Here is a 20,940-nt window from a genome sequence, read left to right on the forward strand (position 1 = left end):
CTTGTGACCACCAAATATTTGAATATTTTCAAATATAACCTCCTTTGTGCCACAAGATGGCTCTGCAGAGGAAGTAGCAAACCTTTGTCCAATTCTTTAGTGTGCTGATATGCCAATATTCTTGAAGTGATTTAAGCACTATGTTCAATGTTAGATTGAAGTTCATTAAGCCAGTGAGTCAAAATGGTTTCTTATGTTGTTCTGCAAACCAATTTACCAAGCAGAAAAACAGATGGTGAGACTGACTTTAAAAAAAGAGTCAAAACCTTGGTTTAGGCTGCCTAAGTAATATTTTTTTTCGTTTTGTTTTTCTCTCCTTTTTATTCTACTTCTTAAATAAAGCAGTAAAATTGAAAACATGCGTTAAAAAATAAAGATGTATGTTAATGACATCTAAGAGAAGCATATAAACTTAATTGGGAGAAAATGTTGGTTACCACTGATACATCTGCATCTTCATATTTTAGCACCAGGAAAAGGCACTTTATGCCAGATGCAACATCAAAGACAAGGGAAATGGGGACATAAATCTAACTGATCTCATCTCTGTAAGGGTGCTTGAAATGGGTAAAATAAGGAATTAATTGAACTTCATTTCAAGCAGTATGGATTTTTTTTCTTTTTTTTTAATGTTTGCACCTATATTTTCCTTTTATTCTCTGTGCTGTTTACTACTACTTGGTAGTATCATTCAAGTCATTCTACTTTATATGGAGAAGTAAGAAATAAGACTCTTGGTTACATCTGAAAGTGAGCTGAAGTAGCAGAAGCTTTATATAGCCTTCAGATGAGGGCGTGATATTTTAAATATCTTAACAGTTTGTATTTTCAAGTCTAAAAGATCTGTGAATGCTGAATACCACGCATTTAGATACCTAACTGTAAATTCAGAAAAACATCAACAAAAAAAGTAAAGTTCAACCTTCTTATAGGGCTAAATTATCAGTGGTAGCATCTGTAATGTAAGTCGATAATATCATCTTGAACAGAGCTGTTCAGGGGGTGTGAAGCTGCTTTTCTAATAGGGAAAGAATCAGTGTTCAAAAGTGTTGAACAGTGGGGTTTTTTTGTGGGCTTTTATTTTTACAGCTTTGTTCATTTGTTTGTTTTGAAATGAACTTTCACCTTAATACCACAAAGAATGGGAAAAGACAGGTGCATTTTGCTACTTCTTTAGTTATTTTTAATTACAGTGAACATGGAACAAATTAATAAACTCTAGTTTAGAGTGCTTTAAACTAAAAGTATGGAACACTTCAATGAGCAGTCTGAATTATCCATTTTAAATTTTGTCTGTGGCAGGTAGTGATAGTTCTCTTTCCTGACTTGAACACTTGTTTTTTCATTAAACACCACCCTGTGCCCCAGAAAATGTGCAGCAGTTTTTTTCGAGCTCCTGTGCAGTAAAGGACTGGGAAACACACGTGCAAACAGATGAGCATGTGTGTGCAAGGAAATAGCATAGTGCAAATATCCATTCCCTGTCAAAGCCTACCTCCCAGACACAGATGCATCACTTTTCACCCTAAAAAATGAAGTATATTCTTTGTAATATTTTCTTCTGTGCTTGCCTTTGAGATCTGTAGCTCTTTTGATCCTGGCCTAGTTGATTTGGTCCTTAGTTTGCGATTACTCTCCACATCATTTTGAAATATTTTGTAGCAGTTCTTTTAACCAAAACCATGTTCTGGTGTACATCCATTTTGAATTCAAATTTGTAACTTTTATTCAACAGGATGACAATCTAATGGATGTCTTGCAGTTGCTTGTTGCTCTGATGTCAGAGCATCCCAATTCTATGATCCCTGCATTTGATCAGAGGAATGGATTACAGTAAGTTTGAATTTTGTAAGTGGGAAAAAAAAAACCAGTGTTTTGACCATCCTGTTGCTTGTGAGAATTCCCGTGAAATCTGAAAGGTCCAAGTCAGTGTATGTGTTGCAATGTTAGACTCCTCGTCTTGGGGGATTTTTGAGTCCAGGTGTTCATTTTGACAAGAGGTGATGTTGGATTTATTGTCAATGAGGTATGTTTTTTTAATGTTTCCAGGCTGTCAGTCACACTTAAGAAGGTTGTGATCAATTTTTGTAGTCTATACATTGATGTCTTCATCTACCAGGGCTTAGTCTTTAGCTTCCCATTCTTACATATGTTTTAGAACTGAAAGGAGGATGACAAAAATTGATTCAGATGTCTTCTAATCTTCTAATCTAATAACAAAAAATGTTTCTTCCGCAAAAGTCCTATAGGATAAAAAGATTTTTTCCTGTAGGACTTTTGCAGAAGAAACATTGTATTTATTTCAATTTAGCACTTTATGCTATGTGTTGTTTGCAGTCTTTTTTCAAAGTCTTTTTTCAACAAACAGAAAAATAACACTATTTTGAGAGAAAAATAGGGAAAATAGGAAAATCTTCTAGCAGTAAAAGCACAAGAGGAAATCTACTAGAAGAATAAGTTATGACTGGTTTTGTCTTGTGGCTCTCACAGGGTGGTCACAGTACTGAACTTCTCTAATTTAAAATGAACTTGCCTGGGCATAGTGGGGGAAAAATTGCAACAGGCCAACAAATGTAAGAACTATTCCTAGAAGGATATGTGGAGTAGTAATTCTCTCACTGTGTAAAGGCAGAGTCTCATTTCATCCATTCAGTTGCACCTACTGGTTAACCTTTATTTATAGATATATTTTTTTCAGTTGCCCTTTCTCAAGAGACTGCATTTAGGCATATTTATAATTGTTTTCTCCCCTTTTACTGCTAGACTGATTTTTTTCTTTTTTTTTTATAAACTTATTTTCTTGATATTTGACTTCACTTGTATGGTAAAATACTATGCATGGGAAAATAATAAAAACTCTAAATAATGAAGTATTTGAATGTCCTGTTGGGTCTCTAGTGCAATACATTTGGTTTTATTTAACAACTAGCAGTAGATGTTTTCTTTTTTATTAACAAGTATATAAGCAAGTCAGTATGAATAGCGAGTCCACAGCTAGAAATCACTTTGTTTTCCTGTCTCATTTGTTACAGTTCTTTCACCTGTATTGTCTCCAGTCACTTAGTGGATTGTTTGTATGCTTCTTGATACATCTACCTTTTGGAATTAAGACACTGTATAATTGAAATTTAAAAATAATTTAAAAAAACCTTTAGAAACACTTGGAGTTCTTTTAAAATTAAAAATTTTAAAGTCACTGATGCACTGAAAAAAAGTATAATAAAAAATAATTTTTTCCTATGCAAATAGGTAACCCTTAACTGTTCTGTTAAGACAAGCAGAGAAATGGATTATATTGCTTGAATGAAAGTGCATTGTAGGCTTGATTATTTGTTTTCTTCTGTAGCTGCTGTGGTTGCAGCTTTCTCCAGGATATTTGTTATAGATGACTGATTTTTAATCACCTTTAGGTTTTATTTTTAATTCTGGTATAGAACTAAATCTTTTTTTGGTCTTAGTTTAGATGTCCTGACTATTATTTTTGGGTGTATAGAAGCAAAGGTATATAACTCGTGATGAGTGCTCAGTTATGTATAGATAAGTCCTTGAAGTCCTTTCAACTCCTTAAAAACAGCTGATCTAAAATCCCATGTTGTAGCATGGAATATTTTTGGGAAGTCTCAAGAATTGTTTAAATTAGGTAGGTGGTTTTTTTTTCCTTCCCCCTAGTAAAATGATTCAAATTTCTTAAAAAATATTATCAGAACATATTTATGGTAAAAGCTGAGTACTGTGCCTCCTGTTCCAGTATGATTTCATGGAGCATTAGGAAATTAGTATTTTTCTTTTTTTTCAGAAAGAGCTTAGTAGTCCATGTAGGTATAAGCTAAATTGTATTTCACAAATTCAGAGAGATCTGTTGAATAGTATGAACCACAGCCCAACTAGAATTAGGTAGGGACATGGGCATAAGCACTCTACTTGTCTAAAAAGTGAGATGTGAAAGAAATTAGATATAACTTATAAGTATGTCTTATGTTTTTATGGTAGATTTACAAGGATCAAAAACTTGCATTTGTTATTCTTCACATTAAGCTTCCTTTAATAAAAGAGTAAGCTTTAATGTACTGCAGATAAATGTTTGAGAAGTTAAGAGAAAATACCAGTTCTCTTTCTTTGTATTCGGGGAGTGGAAGGCATAGATACATGTAATGAGATTTGTGCAGTATTACAGATTGACTTGGTAATGTCAAATATATTGAAGGTTAATTACTGGACACTTCCCTCTGTAAGACTGTACTTCAATTGTTTATTAATTTAGCAGAATTTCATCAGTTACATGGACACTTTCCTTGCTGTGTTAGTTACACTCCCACTTCCTTTCTTGGGAAAGCTACAGCTGGAACCATTCAGTTAGTTAAGCCTAGTGCTTTGCTATGGACATGCTCCTCATCTCCTTTGGCTTTCTTCTTAAACCTTGGTAGAGAATCATAAGTGAGTATAGAGCCTTGTCATAACTAGATGAGGAGCAGAAGCTGATGTAGGTGAAATGAGAAGAATGCCTTCTTAGTGCCTTTCTCTATCCCTCCTGAGGGAGCAACAGCATGTGCAGATGTCAAATATTAGTGCTATTAATGAATTCCCCTCCATACATGGCTCTTCCTACCCAGCCACATCTATACCAAAACAGTTGCTTACTTAGTTTTCTGGATAAAGTATCAGATTAAGACAGCTTTCGGTATAGGAATTGCAGCAGCCTTTCAGAGCATGTTTTATATATGGGAGATATTGAAATATGATATAATGTGATATCATGAACTGTTGTGCTGTTAAGAGAAATGTCATGCTGGATTTTTAAGTCCTATTAATATTCTTTTAAATTAACCTTAGATAAAATTTATTTGCATTTACTGCAACTGCAGTTGATTTTCATTCCAAAAATTGCTGTGTATTTTAATTACTTAGTAAGACTTGTCTTTTCTCTATTTAGGGTTGTCTACAAGCTTTTAGCATCACAAAGTGAAGGCATCAGGGTGCAAGCTTTAAAAGTGATGGGATATTTCTTAAAGCATCTTGCTCCAAAGTAAGTACTTTGATGACATGGTTTAGGTCTTAAAACTAAACTCCCAAAAAAAGAAGGGAAAAAGGTTGGATGTGACACATAAATTGTATATATTATTTTGTTTATATATTATTCAATGTGTGTGTATATACACATGTTTGTATGTAAAGGGGAAAAAGCTACATTGGAGGTTAATCACTAAATATGCTTCTGATGTGGTGGAATTCCTTGTTATTGGCAACTGGTATCCAGGAATTATCACTTCCTTACCAGGTTCATTTAATAATTACTTGCAGTATGGCTTCCTGCTTTTTCAAGTGGTCCTTTTCCACTGAAATCAATAGTAAGAATTGGACTGGTGAGATTGAACCCTATGTTACTGAGAACAAGGTTTAGTATGTCTCGGGTTGACTGCAATAGTAGATAACTGTTGAGATTGCTGTCCATGGTTGCATTTTTGGGTGAAATGAGGACAAAGATACCCTTTCCTTAGTGTTTATCAAGAAAGCCCTATGGTTGTGTTTCAGCTTTTTGGGCCCATGAGTGAGTGGACCTTATTTATGGAAGAAAGTTAGCTGTCTCTAGGGAATGATTTGTCTTTTCACAATCTGAATCCTTGACCTTTTCCTTAACCAAAAGTGAAAGACTTAAGAAAAAAAATGAAGAAAAATAAGTTTCCAGGGATTTTTTTATTTCTTGAGGCACACTTTTTAAACTTTTCCCCCTAAAGCAAGTTGAATGCATAAGTTTATTTGATCTTTCTGTACTTTAGGAGAAAAGCTGAAGTCATGCTTGGACATGGATTGTTCTCTTTGTTGGCTGAAAGGCTGATGCTTCAGACAAGCTTATTCACCATGACCACATACAATGTCCTGTTTGAGGTAGTAATACACTGTAGTTAAGATCCAATCTTTCTAATTACTTGTAAGACATTGTCAGAAAATTACTTACATATTTGTGCTGATATGTTCCAGAAGACATTAAACCTTAGCATGATGCAACTGAGTGCTGCTTTTTTTCCCCCCCAAAGCTCACTACTTGAGATTTTTTCCCCCCACTCCCTTAGCTTGGTTATGCTTATTATGAACAATTCTAGATAATGAGTAACCTGTATGTCTCAACCAGATGCCCATATGTATGTGGAATTTTATTATAGCAGTAGTCTTGCCTTAAGATAATTGTCTTGCTTAGATGCAGATTTATCCTCCAGTGTAGTTTAAATAGCAGTATGCACTTGAGAGAAAGCTAAAAAAAGTAGTTTAGAGTTTTAAGAACAGAATGAAATAAATTATCAAGAAAGACAGTGAGTGGGTTTTGTTGTGGATGATTTTTAGAACGATGGTGAAATAATGATTGTGCTGTATCCAGATATTTTTCAGTAAGCTGTCTTTGTGAACATTGATATGGCATCTTTTTCTTTCTTGCTAGATTCTGACTGAACAGATTTGCACTCAAGTGATACATAAACAACATCCTGACCCAGATTCAACAGTGAAGATACAAAATCCTCGTAAGAATGATACACATTTTGAAGTGCTACCTTAAGAAAAGTCTGCTTTAAAAAAACCCCACTAATTAAAAAACCTATTAATTACATCCATTTTATTAATACATACGTCTTATGTCTGATCTGAATTTTACATTTTCTTTCATACTAAAAGAAAGATAATGTGCATTTTTTAGGAAGTATGTCTCTATAGTTTTTTAAAGGACATTTTATATATCTAAATGTGTACGTAGTTCATAACTCAGCCTTTTTGGCTGTGCAGTCATGTTATGAAATGGTTTTTCAAGACTTGCATGCACAGGATACTTTGATTTAATATATGTTAAGGTTCCAGCAAAATTCTGATTGCATTATTTAGTAATGTCAGACTAAATTACCTGAAATAGGGAAACAGCTTTCGTCTTAAATTACGTTCAGTATGACAATGCTACAAGGAAAATAGGAGAAAGGTATCTGCTCACTGTTTTGGTTAGCTTACTTCATATCTTGATATGAAACTTTAGATGTCTTTTGAGCTAAGAGAAAACACTGATCTCTTTTCGTGAGTTATATACATTATTATTATGCTCTGGATGTAATGTAATGGACTTATGATAGCTTTGGGAGTTATTTTTTTTCTGGAAAAAGAATAGATTTTTCACTTTTGTAGCTGCTTTGTCATTAAACATAGGTCACAGTTATGAGTTGCTTCATGTGGAAAGTAGGGGAAGAGAAAGGAAAGCAAAGCAGATGCAGAGAAGAGATCTGGTTGCATTTTGCCTTTTGCCTTCTGGTAAATCTGTATGAAGCAAGAGATGTGAGCGGATTTCTGTTACTTTCTCTTTAGATTTCTGAGGTTGGCAGTCACTGCTGTGGTTAGTATAGAGTATTTGAAGTCTTAGTTATGAGTCTGGAATTATCTAGGTGTAGTAGGAAGAGTGACTTCTAGAGTACCTTTTTAAGATCAGCGTTAATATTATCAAGTAAGAAATTTTTCCTTGAAGAAGTTGTTCGAGATGAACTGAAACTGTCACAGTGACTGTGTTCAAATTGCACCCTAAGTTACAAAGGTAACTTCTTTTAAAGTAACAAGAACAGTGACTCCCCCACTGCTTCAAAAAGTGCAATGTACCCACAATTATGACTTTCTCCTAAAAATATAGAAAACATTGTGATCATAAGAGATAAAAATTTTGTATCAATTTTTTTATAGCAGAAACTGTTAAGTATAATTGGAAGTTGGTCACATGCTTTGAAAATTAGTATTACTAAGCTAGAACAAAATCTACACATTTTTCTCATATATTGATTTTCTAAAGGATGCTTTTTTTATGTGAGCTTCCTTTAAAAAAGGTCCTGACAGATTCTGATAGCTTGGCCGTTGTCCTGCAGAAACATTTGTGTTGCTTAAACATGATAATTTAAAATTAGTTCAGAGTAATTTAAGTTGGATTGCATTTTCTTTAGCTATATAGGTCTGATGGTGAGTAGGTTTGAGAAGTCTTGGAGGAAGGGATTTGTGTTAGTTAAACCTTCTACTCAAATAGAGATGTGCTTTTCCTGAGTATAAAACTTTTTTATGTGGCATAGCTTTTGTTGTACAAACATTGTTGAAAGAGACCTTGCGTTTTATGCTGTACTTAGTACTAATATATTGTTACTCCTGAACTGTTTTACAGAGATTTTGAAGGTTATTGCAATCCTGATACGTAATTCTCCACAGTGCCCAGAAACTCTGGAGGTTCGGCGAGCCTTTCTCTCAGATATGATTAAACTTTTTAATAACAACAGAGAAAACAGGAGGTAAGATAGCTTGCTATATGCACAAGTATACAAAATAAGTAGCAAGGTCTCCTAGTAAATTAAACTCATTAAGCAGATACAACTTCATTGCTGTTCAGCAAATTCTATACTCTAATGTAGTCTTCAGTATGTAAAATCAGAGAAGCTTGCATGTAACAATTTTTTAAAACATGTTGAATTCCTGACTTAGCTGACGTATATTTCTAAGATATATTTTAAAATTTGGTTTAATAGCGTGTGTGTATTTTGCAGGAGTTTGTTGCAGTGCTCTGTGTGGCAGGAGTGGATGCTTTCCCTTTGCTGTTTTAATCCAAAGACTTCTGAGGAGCAGAAGATAACTGAGATGGTGTATACCATCTTTCGAATTTTGCTCTACCATGCAATCAAGTATGAGTGGGGTGGCTGGCGTGTTTGGGTGGATACACTGTCGATCACACATTCAAAGGTGGGTGTTGGAAAGAGTTGGGAAATTTTGTAATGCTGTGTAATTAGATTTAGAGCCTTCAAGTGCTGTATCATACAGTGACAGTGTTGAAGTGAAGGTCAGTAATTAAATGAAAGCCCTATGTTTTTATATGGTACCGCACATAACTTTGAAATATATGACAATTAAATGTTAATTTTGTTGTTTTAACACAAAGATTTTGTTGTTGTTGTTGTTGTTGCTCAAATTGGGATGGTATTAGTTTATCCTGATACCAAAAAATGAGATAATCAAATTTCAGGAGCACTTCTGAAAAATTGTAGTGCTGGTTTTGCTTTTTAGTAACAAGAGGAACACAAGGTGGCGCACCGTATCTACTCATAGATAAAAATACCTTTTGGTAACATCAAAAGGCTGTAAAACAAACGAGTAAAAAGCAAAGAAATTAAAGTTGAGACAGATGCTTCAGCTGTTAAACTGTCATGGAATACAGGGTGAGAACGCAAATCCTTGCAGTATGAATGAGACTATTACCCTTTGTTATTGTTCTGTCTGATTTTTGTTGCTATTACAACCAGAATTACATCATAAAAGTTATTAGTGGTTTTTCAAACAAGGCACAGTAGTATAAAAGATATTTTATACTACCTTATCCTGAACAAAAGAGTGAAGCCAGTAGGGGCCTTGTGGTTATTCTGGTTATCAGAAATATTTATTTGAGATTAATTCAATTATAGATTACCTATTTCTAAACGTGTGCAATTTAACAATGTGATAAGGACATCTCTAAATCCTAAAGATCACTTTATGATTCTAAGGAATTGTTTGCATTTCTGATATCCTTGATGTTACATCATTTCTTTTCTCAAAAAATATGAGTCTCTGCAGACAGCTATAACACTATTATTTTGCAGCTCTGTTTATTTATTGTGTTCATAGCTCAATGGTGGTTTATTGGGCAATGGGGAGACAAACCTAGAAATCTATATATTAAAAGTGGGTGAAATAATTTCATTAAGCAGTTGCTTTAGCTAAATGGAATTAAGGTGCAAAGCACCTAAGGCCAAATTTTAATCCTTACAGAGCTCACGTATTAGTTGTTGAAACATTCTTAATATTCTTTTGTGTCGGCTCTGCAGTCTTCAAAAATAGTTTCCTCTTTTCTCCCCCAAGATGCAGAAGGCATGGGTGGATTGTACAGTGGCAAGCTGCAACCAGAGTAAAGAACCCTAATGTACTTTTAGAGAAACTGGCATAATTAAAAGCTTTTGTGTGATTGCTGGGGAACTGTCCCTGGGGAAAGATGGAGAAGTGAATGAAGGTAGACCACCTTGCTAACTCTTACACAGAGCGTTGGTGTATTGAACTTAGAAATTATCTAGCATGTTATCTTATAATCTGTAGTTCTATTCTTAGACTCTTTTTGTGAGATAATGTAATGTCGGAAATCTCATTTAGACAGCATCTATGTCAAAATGATTTTATGGATTTTTGGTCATTCTCTTCAGTGACTTAATGTGGCTAATCAATGGCCTGGAGTTCCTAGAGAAAAAACCCAAGATTATGTTGTGATGCCATGGCCAAGTGTCAAGAAAAAAACCCAATGCAGTTTGAGAATATACCAAAAAATAGAGATGTACATAACGTGGTTTTGTTTATTTATTTATATTTTAAAAGCTGTGTGTTTTTGTGCAATGCCATAGTGATTGAGAAGGTGACCTGCTTCCTTCTTTGTGTTTCTCATTTTTGGTTCCTGGCATAGTGAGGTATCCTGTGGTTGGAGAAGTAACTTCCTGTTAGTTTTCCCAAGTCTAACTTTGACTTTCTGGTCAATATATAAGGTCACTTTGTTCTTCCAGCTTGCTTCAGAGGAAGTTGAACAGTGGCAAGATTGGAAGCGTGTGAGTGTGGGCAGAGCGAGCGGCAGCGTGGTGGTGCGATTTTGGAGGACTCTTTTATAAAAGAGTTCAGTTTGTTTGGACATCAGTACTAATACTGTCCAGTTCCAGAAGCCTGAATGAAAATGTTTAAATGACAAAAGCATCCAGAAACTAACTTGACAGTAGTGATATGAATGATGATGCAATAATCACAGTTCTAAAATTTCACCTTTATTATGCATTTTCTGTTTGAACTTTTTTAAAAATAGTACATGCAATTTATGCAACTAGACATACAAACTAGATGATATTTCATAACTATCTGTTAATTACATTAACATAAATTAGGATAAATCACAAAAAAAGCTCTGTGGTAAAATATTACTAATCACTTGAAAATGTCCTTATAAACAGATAATATCTGATTATAATGAGTTTTTAATCCCTCTAATTTTACTTAAAGTAGTCTTGTATCTTGTTATACCTCTATTGAGATTCATAGAGATTCACACATAACATGGTGTAGACATAATTCAGTGGGAAAATTGTTCAATGCTAAGTGCATCTCAGATGTTTTTGATTTCTAGCATGCTTTCAAAGTAATGTGGGAATTATGGGAACAAAAATATTTCCTTAACATTGCTAAGAGAATAACCAATTTGTGTTTTTCTTATTTCATCTCTAATTGTATTGGGTTGCTGCTTATTTTTCCTTTTTACAGCCCTCTGTGCCCATTCTTGCCACTAATTTATAACACCATTCTATGATAAAGAACTAGTACATAAAGGACTAGTGTTACAGAATTGGATAGGTTTTGCAGAGCTACACATCAAGATACATGCAGCTGCTATAAAAAGCCAAAGAAACTCAATTGCAATTTTATTGTCCAGTTTGATAGATTTCCTGCCACCTTTGTAGCAGGGAAGCTGTTTGTCACTGTAACCCTCTCCTCCAACAGCTGCACAACGCTTCATAAGCAGCAGCAGCTTTTCCAGCATAATTGCACTACATTGGCTTCCTTGCACTCAGAATTTAGAAGGTGTGTAGGTGTGTGTAACCTTTTTTAAGCCAAATTTCTTAGTATTACTCAGGTATTTTGCTCATTTCCATATTGGTTTTTGATGCTTTGCAGATATTAACACAGCGTATACAAAGGTGATTAATCTGTTGCTTCTAGTTCAAAAAAAATATTAATGTAAAAATTAAATCACAACTCCAGTTTGTTCTAACTGGCCAGTGCTAAATTTATGGAAGCATCTAAGAACTTCTGTTTTTTAAACATTGCAACCATGCTAGTTGGGCCTTAGATTTTATCTGTCTAGCCATGTTACTTTGTAAAAAGGACCAATGATTTTGGGGATAATAATAGGAAGCTAGTAAAGAATGGTGGACAGCATGCCTTTTTAACCTTTTAGCTTCCCCAAGTTTTAAAAGAATATAATGATTTACACAGTATAATAGACTCCTAGATTACCTGAACACTTTAAACTACTGGGAAGACTAACATTTGCTTATTTCATGCCCTTAAATACATTTTACTGCTTAAAAGTTGATTCATGTTACCATGTGATTCTGTTTAAGAGAATATATCCAGGTGATTTCTGATTTTTAGTTTTTAGTAGCTCAGGAAATTTTCATTCAGTAACACTCAGGAATGTTAATATGTGTAAGCCACAATTCTCTTGCTGTGTAAGTGGAAAAATTATGTTCACTGATCTAAATGAGAAGTATAATCTTCAAATGTTAGCAGTGTGACTTTAGCATACCATGTATTTCTAAATAATTGTTAATTTTCAGTCTAAAGAAGTACAGTTGTAATTAGCATGGTCTGTGTTAAGTAAATTTATATGTTCTTTTATGCCCCACTCGTTTAATTTGAGAGGGGGGGGGAAATCCAGAGGTGTACACAGCATTTATGTGTGCTGTGTTTGCCAGATTTTCGTCACTGTCTACTGAGGGAAAACTGGCAAAACCAACGAATATTAGGTGGTGGAGGAGTTAATATATGATAGCAATTAAAGAACTAATTTGCAGAGAAGTGAATGTGGCTCAGCAGTTTTAGAAGGTAAGAGGCCATCAGAATCTGGAATCCAAATCCCATTGGCTTTCTTGAGTTACTGAGGACTTTTTGTCTGTTTTTATTCCCTATCTTGGAGGCAGTAGGGTCTCCCACAGTAGGGATCTTTAGCTCTAGTGCATTTTCAAGACTTCCAATCTTTTTCAGTCCTCTGAAAAGTGTGTCTGCATTGCCCTGAGGGGAAGCAGAGGTACCTAGCCAAGAGGGTCATTGTACCACTGCAGGTTTTGGGTTTTCAGTTGTGCCATGCCCAGTATATCAATGAAGGAAAGCTGGGGGAGATTCAAATTAGAGAGCATGCTTGAAATCGTTAAATATTATGTTCATTCTTATGGTGTAAATAGATATTTTTAATAAATGTTACTTTTTCTAGATAAAAATGATTCTCAGGGGTGTCACTTGAGTTATGGAGAGCAGAAGGAACTTTGGAGACTGGAATGTACAGCCTCCTTTAGAGCTGTGTACCCTCCAAGATGTGTCCTGATGGTGCAGTCCTTCACTTTGACTAGGTGCTTCCTTGTTACAGCTTCTTTTGTAGTAGGTGATGGGCAGGCTTTTCCTTATCAATGCCTCCAGGGGAAGAAAGCATTTTCATTGTTCAGCAGGCAGAATAGTTGGGAAGAGGGATCTGCACTATGGATGGGCTCTTCTTAGACATGCAGTGTGTCTGGTTAATGGGGAATTCCTTCATCTTATTATTCACTTGGTTTGAGTGAATCATGAACAAAGCTGCAGGATATTAAAATTTGACTATTTCAAACTGAAAGAAAAGTGTGAAATGGGGATAGGAATAGAGTGAGCAAGGTAAACTGAGAATTTATGAAAGAGGATCAGCTGCACAGAAGCCTTGGAAGAAGAGTGTGATAGGGATTTGCTACAGGTTGAAAAGTGCCAGAGCTCTCAAAAAGAATTGAGGAAACATTTGCAGTGAAAAGAGCTGATGCATAAAAAGGCAAATAACTATGAAATAGTCTTCTGAAGTAAAGATGACCTGAGGAGAGAAGGGATTCTCATCATTGGAACAGCTTCAGGAATTGTTAATAGCCTTCTTTGCTGTAGCTGCAGTTTGCAGCAATCCTCCTCCACACTTGCAGCTCCCCGTGTTCAAATTGTGGCTGTGGGGACTGAATTAGGTCTCTGGACCATTATCTGAAATGATGGATCTGGAGTCTTTGCTGCAGGGCTGCCAATAATATATGGAGACACTGGAAAAGGATGGCCAAAGTTAGTGCACAAGACCTAAAGCTGGGCCCTATGACAATGCAAAGTGGTAAATGCTGAATTTAGTTACAAAATATTTTTGTTAATAACGAAATATCAAATGTGCACAAAGTAGAATTTGACAGTTCACTGAACTGTGGGAATGGTGGCAGGGATTGAGATAGTGAGGAAATACATAACCTGAGAAGATAGTGCATGCTCATGTCTTGCCATTTAAACAAATCAAAAGCAATAGTTGCCTTAGTGAAAATGAGCAAGTAGATGTTTGGTATGCAGTTTGAATTTATTATTGTGTGCTGATGTAGCAGTAGGCTGGATTTGAAAATAAAATGCTGCCAACATACGTGAAATTCCCTCTCAGATAGGCAAAGGTTTTTATGAATTATATTGACTAGTGCTTACTTTCTTACTCTAGAAATTATTTGTGTGCATATTTATTTTCTCAAGATGAGGAAAAAAGGCAAAATTTTTGCTACTTAGATGAAAATGCAGGATATGGGTACATGAAACTGTCTTGGTACAGTGGCTCCCCCCACCTTGTATGTCAATGAATGTGTTGTTGTTGGAACTTTAGACTCCTAGAAGCCTCTCATAGGTAGTGTCGTGCATAATATATGTTAATTTGCTTTTCTTAGCTTTCTTCTGTGAATCAGTCAGACATAACCCAGGGATTACTCAGGTCGGTGGGTTACAGACTGTAAGTCAGTGTATGGTACACACAGTACCTTTGTATCTTTTACTTTGCTCAATTGAAAATTAGTTTGCATATCTTTGGATAGTGGTGTGTCCTGTCTAAACAGGCCTGTTTTTGTTTAGAGATTGGATTGCACTTTTGAACAGTTAGTGTTACTAGAGGAGAAGTGGAAAAACAGGTCAATAAAGTCCTTGTTAAGATTTAAAAAGTTGTAATGCTTTCTGGAATTATGAAGAGTTTATTGATGGTGTCAGCAGCACAGGAGCTAGTTTGCACTGAGCAGACTCTATAAGGAAACAACAGTGTATATCATTATCTGGCAGATATTCCCTTCCCCTCTCTAGTCTACGAATTCGCCCACCTGATAAAGGAAAAAAGGACAAAATCTTAACATACAGTTAAAATATTTTCTCTGTGTTCTGTATTGCATATGTCAATCATTTTATCCTTTCTCATTGCTGTATGCTAATTTTTCTCCTTGGCAATTAGTAAATGTTGGATGTCAAATTAAGTTAAAATTAATGACAGAGGCAAATGTTGCAGTTATTAGCTCACAAGTGTCTTTACTAGTACTGTGTAGAGATGCATTCCAAGCATTGCAGACAGCTATGGATTAACCATCAGATGATGGTGAAGATTAATGATTGGCCTTTTAGCTCACTAATTTAGAACAATTTCTAGTAATTAATTTTGTATTATCAGCTTTACAGTTGCAAAGGCCTTAAGGAAAATAAAAAATTACTTACGTACATTTAAGGTTCTTCAAGCTAACAGTTGTCTTGTAAATTGTTGTGTGCATGCAGATCCTAATGTTTAATCTTTAATACCTTTATATACTGTGTTTATCTACTTCTGTTTAGTAATCATAATTTCTACTTCATTTTACATTTCTGTCAATACTGATTTTGTTAACCTTAGGTGTTTTCTTTGTTGTGTGTATTGTTTGGCTTTGTGGACTTGTGTGCTTCATAAATGCCATGTCATGCAACAGAAGTGTGGGGAAGAATTGTCTAGTGCCTCTTTGCAGTACCTCTGTTTCTTGGTTTCCTGTCAAACCAAATTAGGAATTAGTAGAGTAATCAGAACTGTTTGTTTAGGCTTGATGAAAAGTTGGATTTTACAAAGCAGTATTTCTTAAATTTATATTCTTTTTTTTATATAAATAAAAAAGCCCCAACCTTAAAATACCTGTTAGAAAAGTGCTGTTTCAGGTAGTCTGTGTAATTTTGTGCGTTGCTATGTTAATTCGACTTTTATTGAAAGGACACTATTTAATACATTGTGACATGAATTCTTGCTGATGTTTATGATCAAAGTAGAAATTGCTGTCCTTGTAATATGGATTTTTGTTTTTTGGGGGGAGTGATGTTCTCCTGTAGTTCTGTATTGTCTAATTTTCTTTACCAGTGTTTCTCTCCTTACAGTTTCTTGTATTGCTCTGAAATCAATGTAGTGTCTCATTGGATTGTGCTCAGATTTATTTCCCCATAAGTTTACATTGCCCATCTGTAAAGATAAGTTGTCTGTATTGACCTTCTCTGGTCTTTTTTGGGGGGGTTTATTAATTAACAGTTAACAATCCTGCAGAGCAGCGTTTCATTTTCAGTATTTCTCTGTAATGGCTTCCAAAGTATTGTCTATTCCCTGTTTCAGATAAAGCTGGTTGATACTATATTGCATCCCTGTGCCATACATTGTGTTTTTAGCTGCTGACCATAGCTGTGCAAAAATCAACTTGCTGCAAATATGGTTGCATCTCTAACCTATACAGTCAGTAGCATTCATACTTGTGAACTTTCATGCTTGCTGAAACAGTGGGTAGTTTTTAGATAGAATTTGCTTTTGTGATGGTTTGGATTAAAAAAATAGGGAATCTTAGATCTAGATGAACTTTCCTTCCAGCACTGAAATTTCAAGTGTCTTTAGGATTAAATGAGAATTTACGATATGAAGAAAAGAACTTGGAGAAGAGGGACTTCATTGCTGGCAAGGCAGTAAGAACTTAAGGCATAAGGAATAATTGAAGTCTTGACTATGACATGTTTATTAATGAACCAGTGAAGTTGCTAATGAGGGACCAGAAAATTTGGAGCTATGAGTAATGTAATATGAAGTATGACATGCACATAATAATCTTGTTAGGATCTTGGAGATGTGGTGGGATGGCTTCCGTGGACTAGAGTGATGCAATGAAGGGATACGGGCTCATTAGGAAGTACAAACTGGGGAGATGAGGAATGGGAGCTGCCCTGTATGTGTGAGGGAGTGGTTGGAGTGCATGGAGCTTTGCCTGGGGATAGATAGGGAGCCAACTGAGATTTTCTGGATTAGGATTAGAGGGAGGACAAGTGAAGGTGGTGTTATAGTGGGTGACTGCTGCAGGTCGCCTGATGAGGCAGAAGAAGCAGATGAGGTCCTCTACAGACAGGGAGCAGCAGCATCGTGTTTGCGGTTCTGGCCCTCATGGGCCTGATCTCTGCTGAAGAGGCCATGCAGCAGGACATGAGCAATCCAGGAATTTCCTTCAGTACACTGACAGCTTCCTCCTCCAAGTGATAGAGAAGCCAGTGACGAGAGGTGTTTTGCTGGACTCATACTCACCAACAACAAGGGGCTTGTTGGAAATTTGGAGGTCGAAGGCAACCTTGGCTACAGCGACCATGAGATGATGGAGGATCCTGAGGAGAGGGAGGAGAGTAAAAGCAGCCTTGAACTTAGGGAGAACAGATTTTGACTTGTTTTCAAGCAAGATTGATTTAATGCTGTGAACAGGATAGTATATGTGGTTGGTAAGAAAAAATCCGAAGCTGCAATAGGTTTTTGTAAAGGGGGTGGGATGAGTAACACACTAGAAAAAAGTCAGTGTTATAAAAAAGAGTATGTCTAACATTGTACAAACTGAGGTACAACTACATTTCTCCAAAAGTAGTTGACAGCCCTGTAGAATATGTTTATGGAGTAGAAAGTGAGAAGCCATAAAGTAGGTAGCTTTTACTCCTGCATATGGGTTTAATGAGACTTACACTGGAATGATGCACGAAAATATGGATGTTCACACTTCTAATTATTGTGGGATGGTGTGCTTTCTGGGAAGTACATATAAGTTTTGCTGAAATCAATCAAGGACATTTTTATTTGTCAAATGCCTCTTTAATGCTTGCTGGAATAAAACATTTTAGTAGTTTTGGAAATGGAGGAAGCAACAGGGAGAGAGAAGAGGGAAAAGTAGTTGAAGAGAAGGTCAAGTTGTTAAGATTCCTTCTTCAGAAAAGTAATATTTTGACCAAAGGTAGGAGCTTTGCCTAGTCATGTTCTGGAAAACAAATGAAAAGTGCAAGGGACAGCTTATTAGCGTGATCTGTTTTGTGCTTTGTGCTAATTACGGTACAATTTGTTTAGCAATACCATATAATCAAATATTTTACAGATCCATTGTGACAGATGGATGAACTTTCAGTCATTTGTAATCATTTACACTTGTACCTGAAGACCTTTTTTTTTTTCTTTTTAGACAATTGGATAAAATATCACAGTTCTTTTTCTAAAGAGCAAAGTTTCAGTTAAATGAACTTGAACAAATAACATGCTTTAGATCATGTGTTAGAATAGTACACTGCTCCTACAGTACTTCAATATTCTTGATTGATGGAGAAAATAGTATGTTAAAATGTTAATATTGACAGCAGAACCTGCCAAAAATATTTCTTTTTGCCTTTGCTCTTTCTTTGCTTCTCTCTGATTTGTTATCTATAATTTCTAGTATCTTTTTAACCTGTCAAATTATTTTTTGACTTCTCTGTATCATCTTAAGCAAAAATATTCCTACTGACTAAAAATCACTTTGAAAACCATGTACATGGATTTTTTAGGTGAGATCCAAATGAATGAGCTGAGTATGTAAGAGAATGTGTGTTCATGTATTTGGTAGAATGTGCTGGTCTAGTTTGTGTACGGAAAATGTTTATGATAAAGAAAATTTAAAAAAAACAAACCCTCAGCTGAAGCTTATGTTGGGAAAATTTTGAGAATTAAGCTTATGGATAAATAAACACTTGCGTTATGGAAGATAAATCTAAATCCTAAATAGAAAGGTATGGATAGACTAAATTGAATAACAGTGTAATAAAAACTTCAGTTAGTCTAGTGAGATTTTCTTTTAAGACACAACTATTTATTTGGGCAAATGAGTTTTATCAGTATGTATGAAATGAATTTTTGTATCTAGAACATTTTTTAGATACCTAAAACCAATAATAATATTTTCAGCTGACGTGTAGAAAAGTCTTTTCACTTGAATCAGATTGTGCAGCTGTTCTCCTGTGCCTTTGAGATGAGGTGAATACCATTCGCCAGATGAAATGTGCTCTGGAGAATTTTAGGTATCATTTGGAGATCCTCAGGATTTTGGCTTTGCTCCATACTTCTCTCTGCTCTTTGTGGGGTTGTACTTTTTTATGTAAAAAAGTTTTCAAAAGTTTAGTTATGTTTGTGGACTGTTGAGCATTCTCAAGGTGCTAAAATGGTGTGAAAACTCTGCTACTTGTCACAATGTCCCCCTTCACAAAAAAAATTGAGATTGTCAGTTAACTCAAATCTAGTAATTTTATGGATGTTATGCTTAGGATGTCCTTATCAGTCTAGGTTTTTTTGTTTTTGTTTGTTTGCTTGTTTGTTTGTTTGTTTTGTCCTGGAATAATAGATAGACTTAACTTTAACCGCAAGCAAGTTTTTCTTGTATCCAATATAAATTTGTGATTTGAGCATTGATTTTGGTTTTGTTTTTTCTTTTTTTTTTCTCCCCGAGAAAACAGTTATTAATATATAATTTTTAACTTCTTTTCAACTCTATTCTTTTAGGTAACTTTTGAAATGCACAAAGAGAGTCTTTCTCAAATGTACAGGGAGTACCAAGAGAAAGGAGGTGAAGGAAGTTCTTCAACTCAAATTAGAACAATCTCTGGAGCTAGCAAAGAAGCTGAAACCAAGGAAAAGCAACAATCTTTAGAGTTAAAAGAAGATGCTACTGTTCCTTCCTGCACTATTGATGGTGATACAGAGCACAGAACTGAAAAAAAAGAGACAGATAACTCATCAGGTGTTGACCAACAAACTCATTCAGTGTCTAATCATAAGGAGGAGTTAGAGGGGGAAGATAGGGATACTACACAGGATTTAAAAACAGTACCTTGTGTGGAATTTTCTCCAGAGTCAGAAACAGTAAAGCCCAGTGTTTCAGAAATTAGTTCTGGAATAGCTGAAGCAATTGAAGATTCTAGCAAAGCTGATGAGCTTGAGGAAGAAACAGTTGCTGTCACTGCTGCTTCTCTAGCAATGCAAACTACTTTGGAAGGAGAAATTCCTACAAGTCCAGAAGAACTGGAAAAATCAACAGTAGAGGTGGAAGATGAAGATGACTTTGTTGATTTGAAAGATGAAAGTAGCATGCCCTTACCTTCAGATGAGTTTGCAGAAAGGAACAAGGAATGTAACTCCAATGAAAGCGAAGTGACAAAGCAGGAAAAAACAACAGAGAAGGAACCTGAATCTGTGCTTTTAAAATCCAAAGGTACTGAAAGTGTGGATGTGAAAAAGGAAGAACTGACTTTACCAGAAACAGTGAGTTCTGCAGTTGCAGATGTTGTGACTCAACCAGATTCAGAAGGCAAAAAGATGGTGAAGGAAGAAAAGGTTAGTGAAACCAAAACAACTGTGGAAAATGCAAATGTACGTGTGCCAGAGCCTGCTGGAGCTTCCGACAAGAGAATTGCCAAGCTTGATGTTTCTAGTGTTGCATCAGATACAGAAAGACTGGAACTGAAAGCTAACACATGTCTAGAAGCACCTCTGCCCCCCAGATCCTTACCTGAGGTAAATTCTACCTGTCCTTTATTTGTCTTGCTTAAAAATAAAAGGAAGTTCTTACTTTGTGAAGTTTTTAAAGTGTGCCCATACACATTTTGGGAATTTTAATGTGTGTGAATTTTGTGAGTTATCTCTAGAATACTTTTAACCCTGGATTAAAATAGCCATAATTCTTACTAATCTGTGTACTGAGAAGTCTCAAAAATGTTATTTTTTGTAGGTTTACTTTGGTGATAGAAACTGAGTATTTGGCTAGATGGACATTTGATCTGTGTTGGTACTTCTGTTCTTAAATCTGATGAATTGAAAAAAACTTTTATTTATTCAGAGAGGATAGAATTCAGATAAAATTTCTTTTGCTTTGCTCACCCTCCCTTTTACTCTTTCAATCTGGTCTCTTATCTAAACTCTTATAATTATGGAGAAGTAAACATTACTTGTGCAGAAAAAAAATAGCAAAAAATTTCTTTCATATTCTGATGGAACTCGTG

General features: G+C 35.3%; 1 protein-coding gene across 1 annotated transcript in view; it reads left to right on the forward strand.

The window, feature by feature from the left end:
• The window catches only part of LRBA (LPS responsive beige-like anchor protein), a 400,341-nt gene that overhangs the window by 60,437 nt on the left and 318,964 nt on the right, over positions 1-20,940 (forward strand). The window contains exons 16-22 of the mRNA XM_029960309.1: positions 1,663-1,833; positions 4,931-5,023; positions 5,775-5,883; positions 6,431-6,512; positions 8,168-8,291; positions 8,544-8,736; positions 19,445-20,455. Of these exons, the coding sequence (XP_029816169.1) occupies positions 1,663-1,833; positions 4,931-5,023; positions 5,775-5,883; positions 6,431-6,512; positions 8,168-8,291; positions 8,544-8,736; positions 19,445-20,455 (1,783 nt within the window). The remainder of the gene's footprint in view (positions 1-1,662; positions 1,834-4,930; positions 5,024-5,774; positions 5,884-6,430; positions 6,513-8,167; positions 8,292-8,543; positions 8,737-19,444; positions 20,456-20,940) is intronic.

The sequence above is a fragment of the Manacus vitellinus genome, unplaced genomic scaffold (genome assembly GCF_001715985.3).
Source record: "Manacus vitellinus isolate BGI_N305 unplaced genomic scaffold, ASM171598v3 scaffold_0_pilon, whole genome shotgun sequence".
Classification (NCBI taxonomy): Eukaryota; Metazoa; Chordata; class Aves; order Passeriformes; family Pipridae; genus Manacus; species Manacus vitellinus.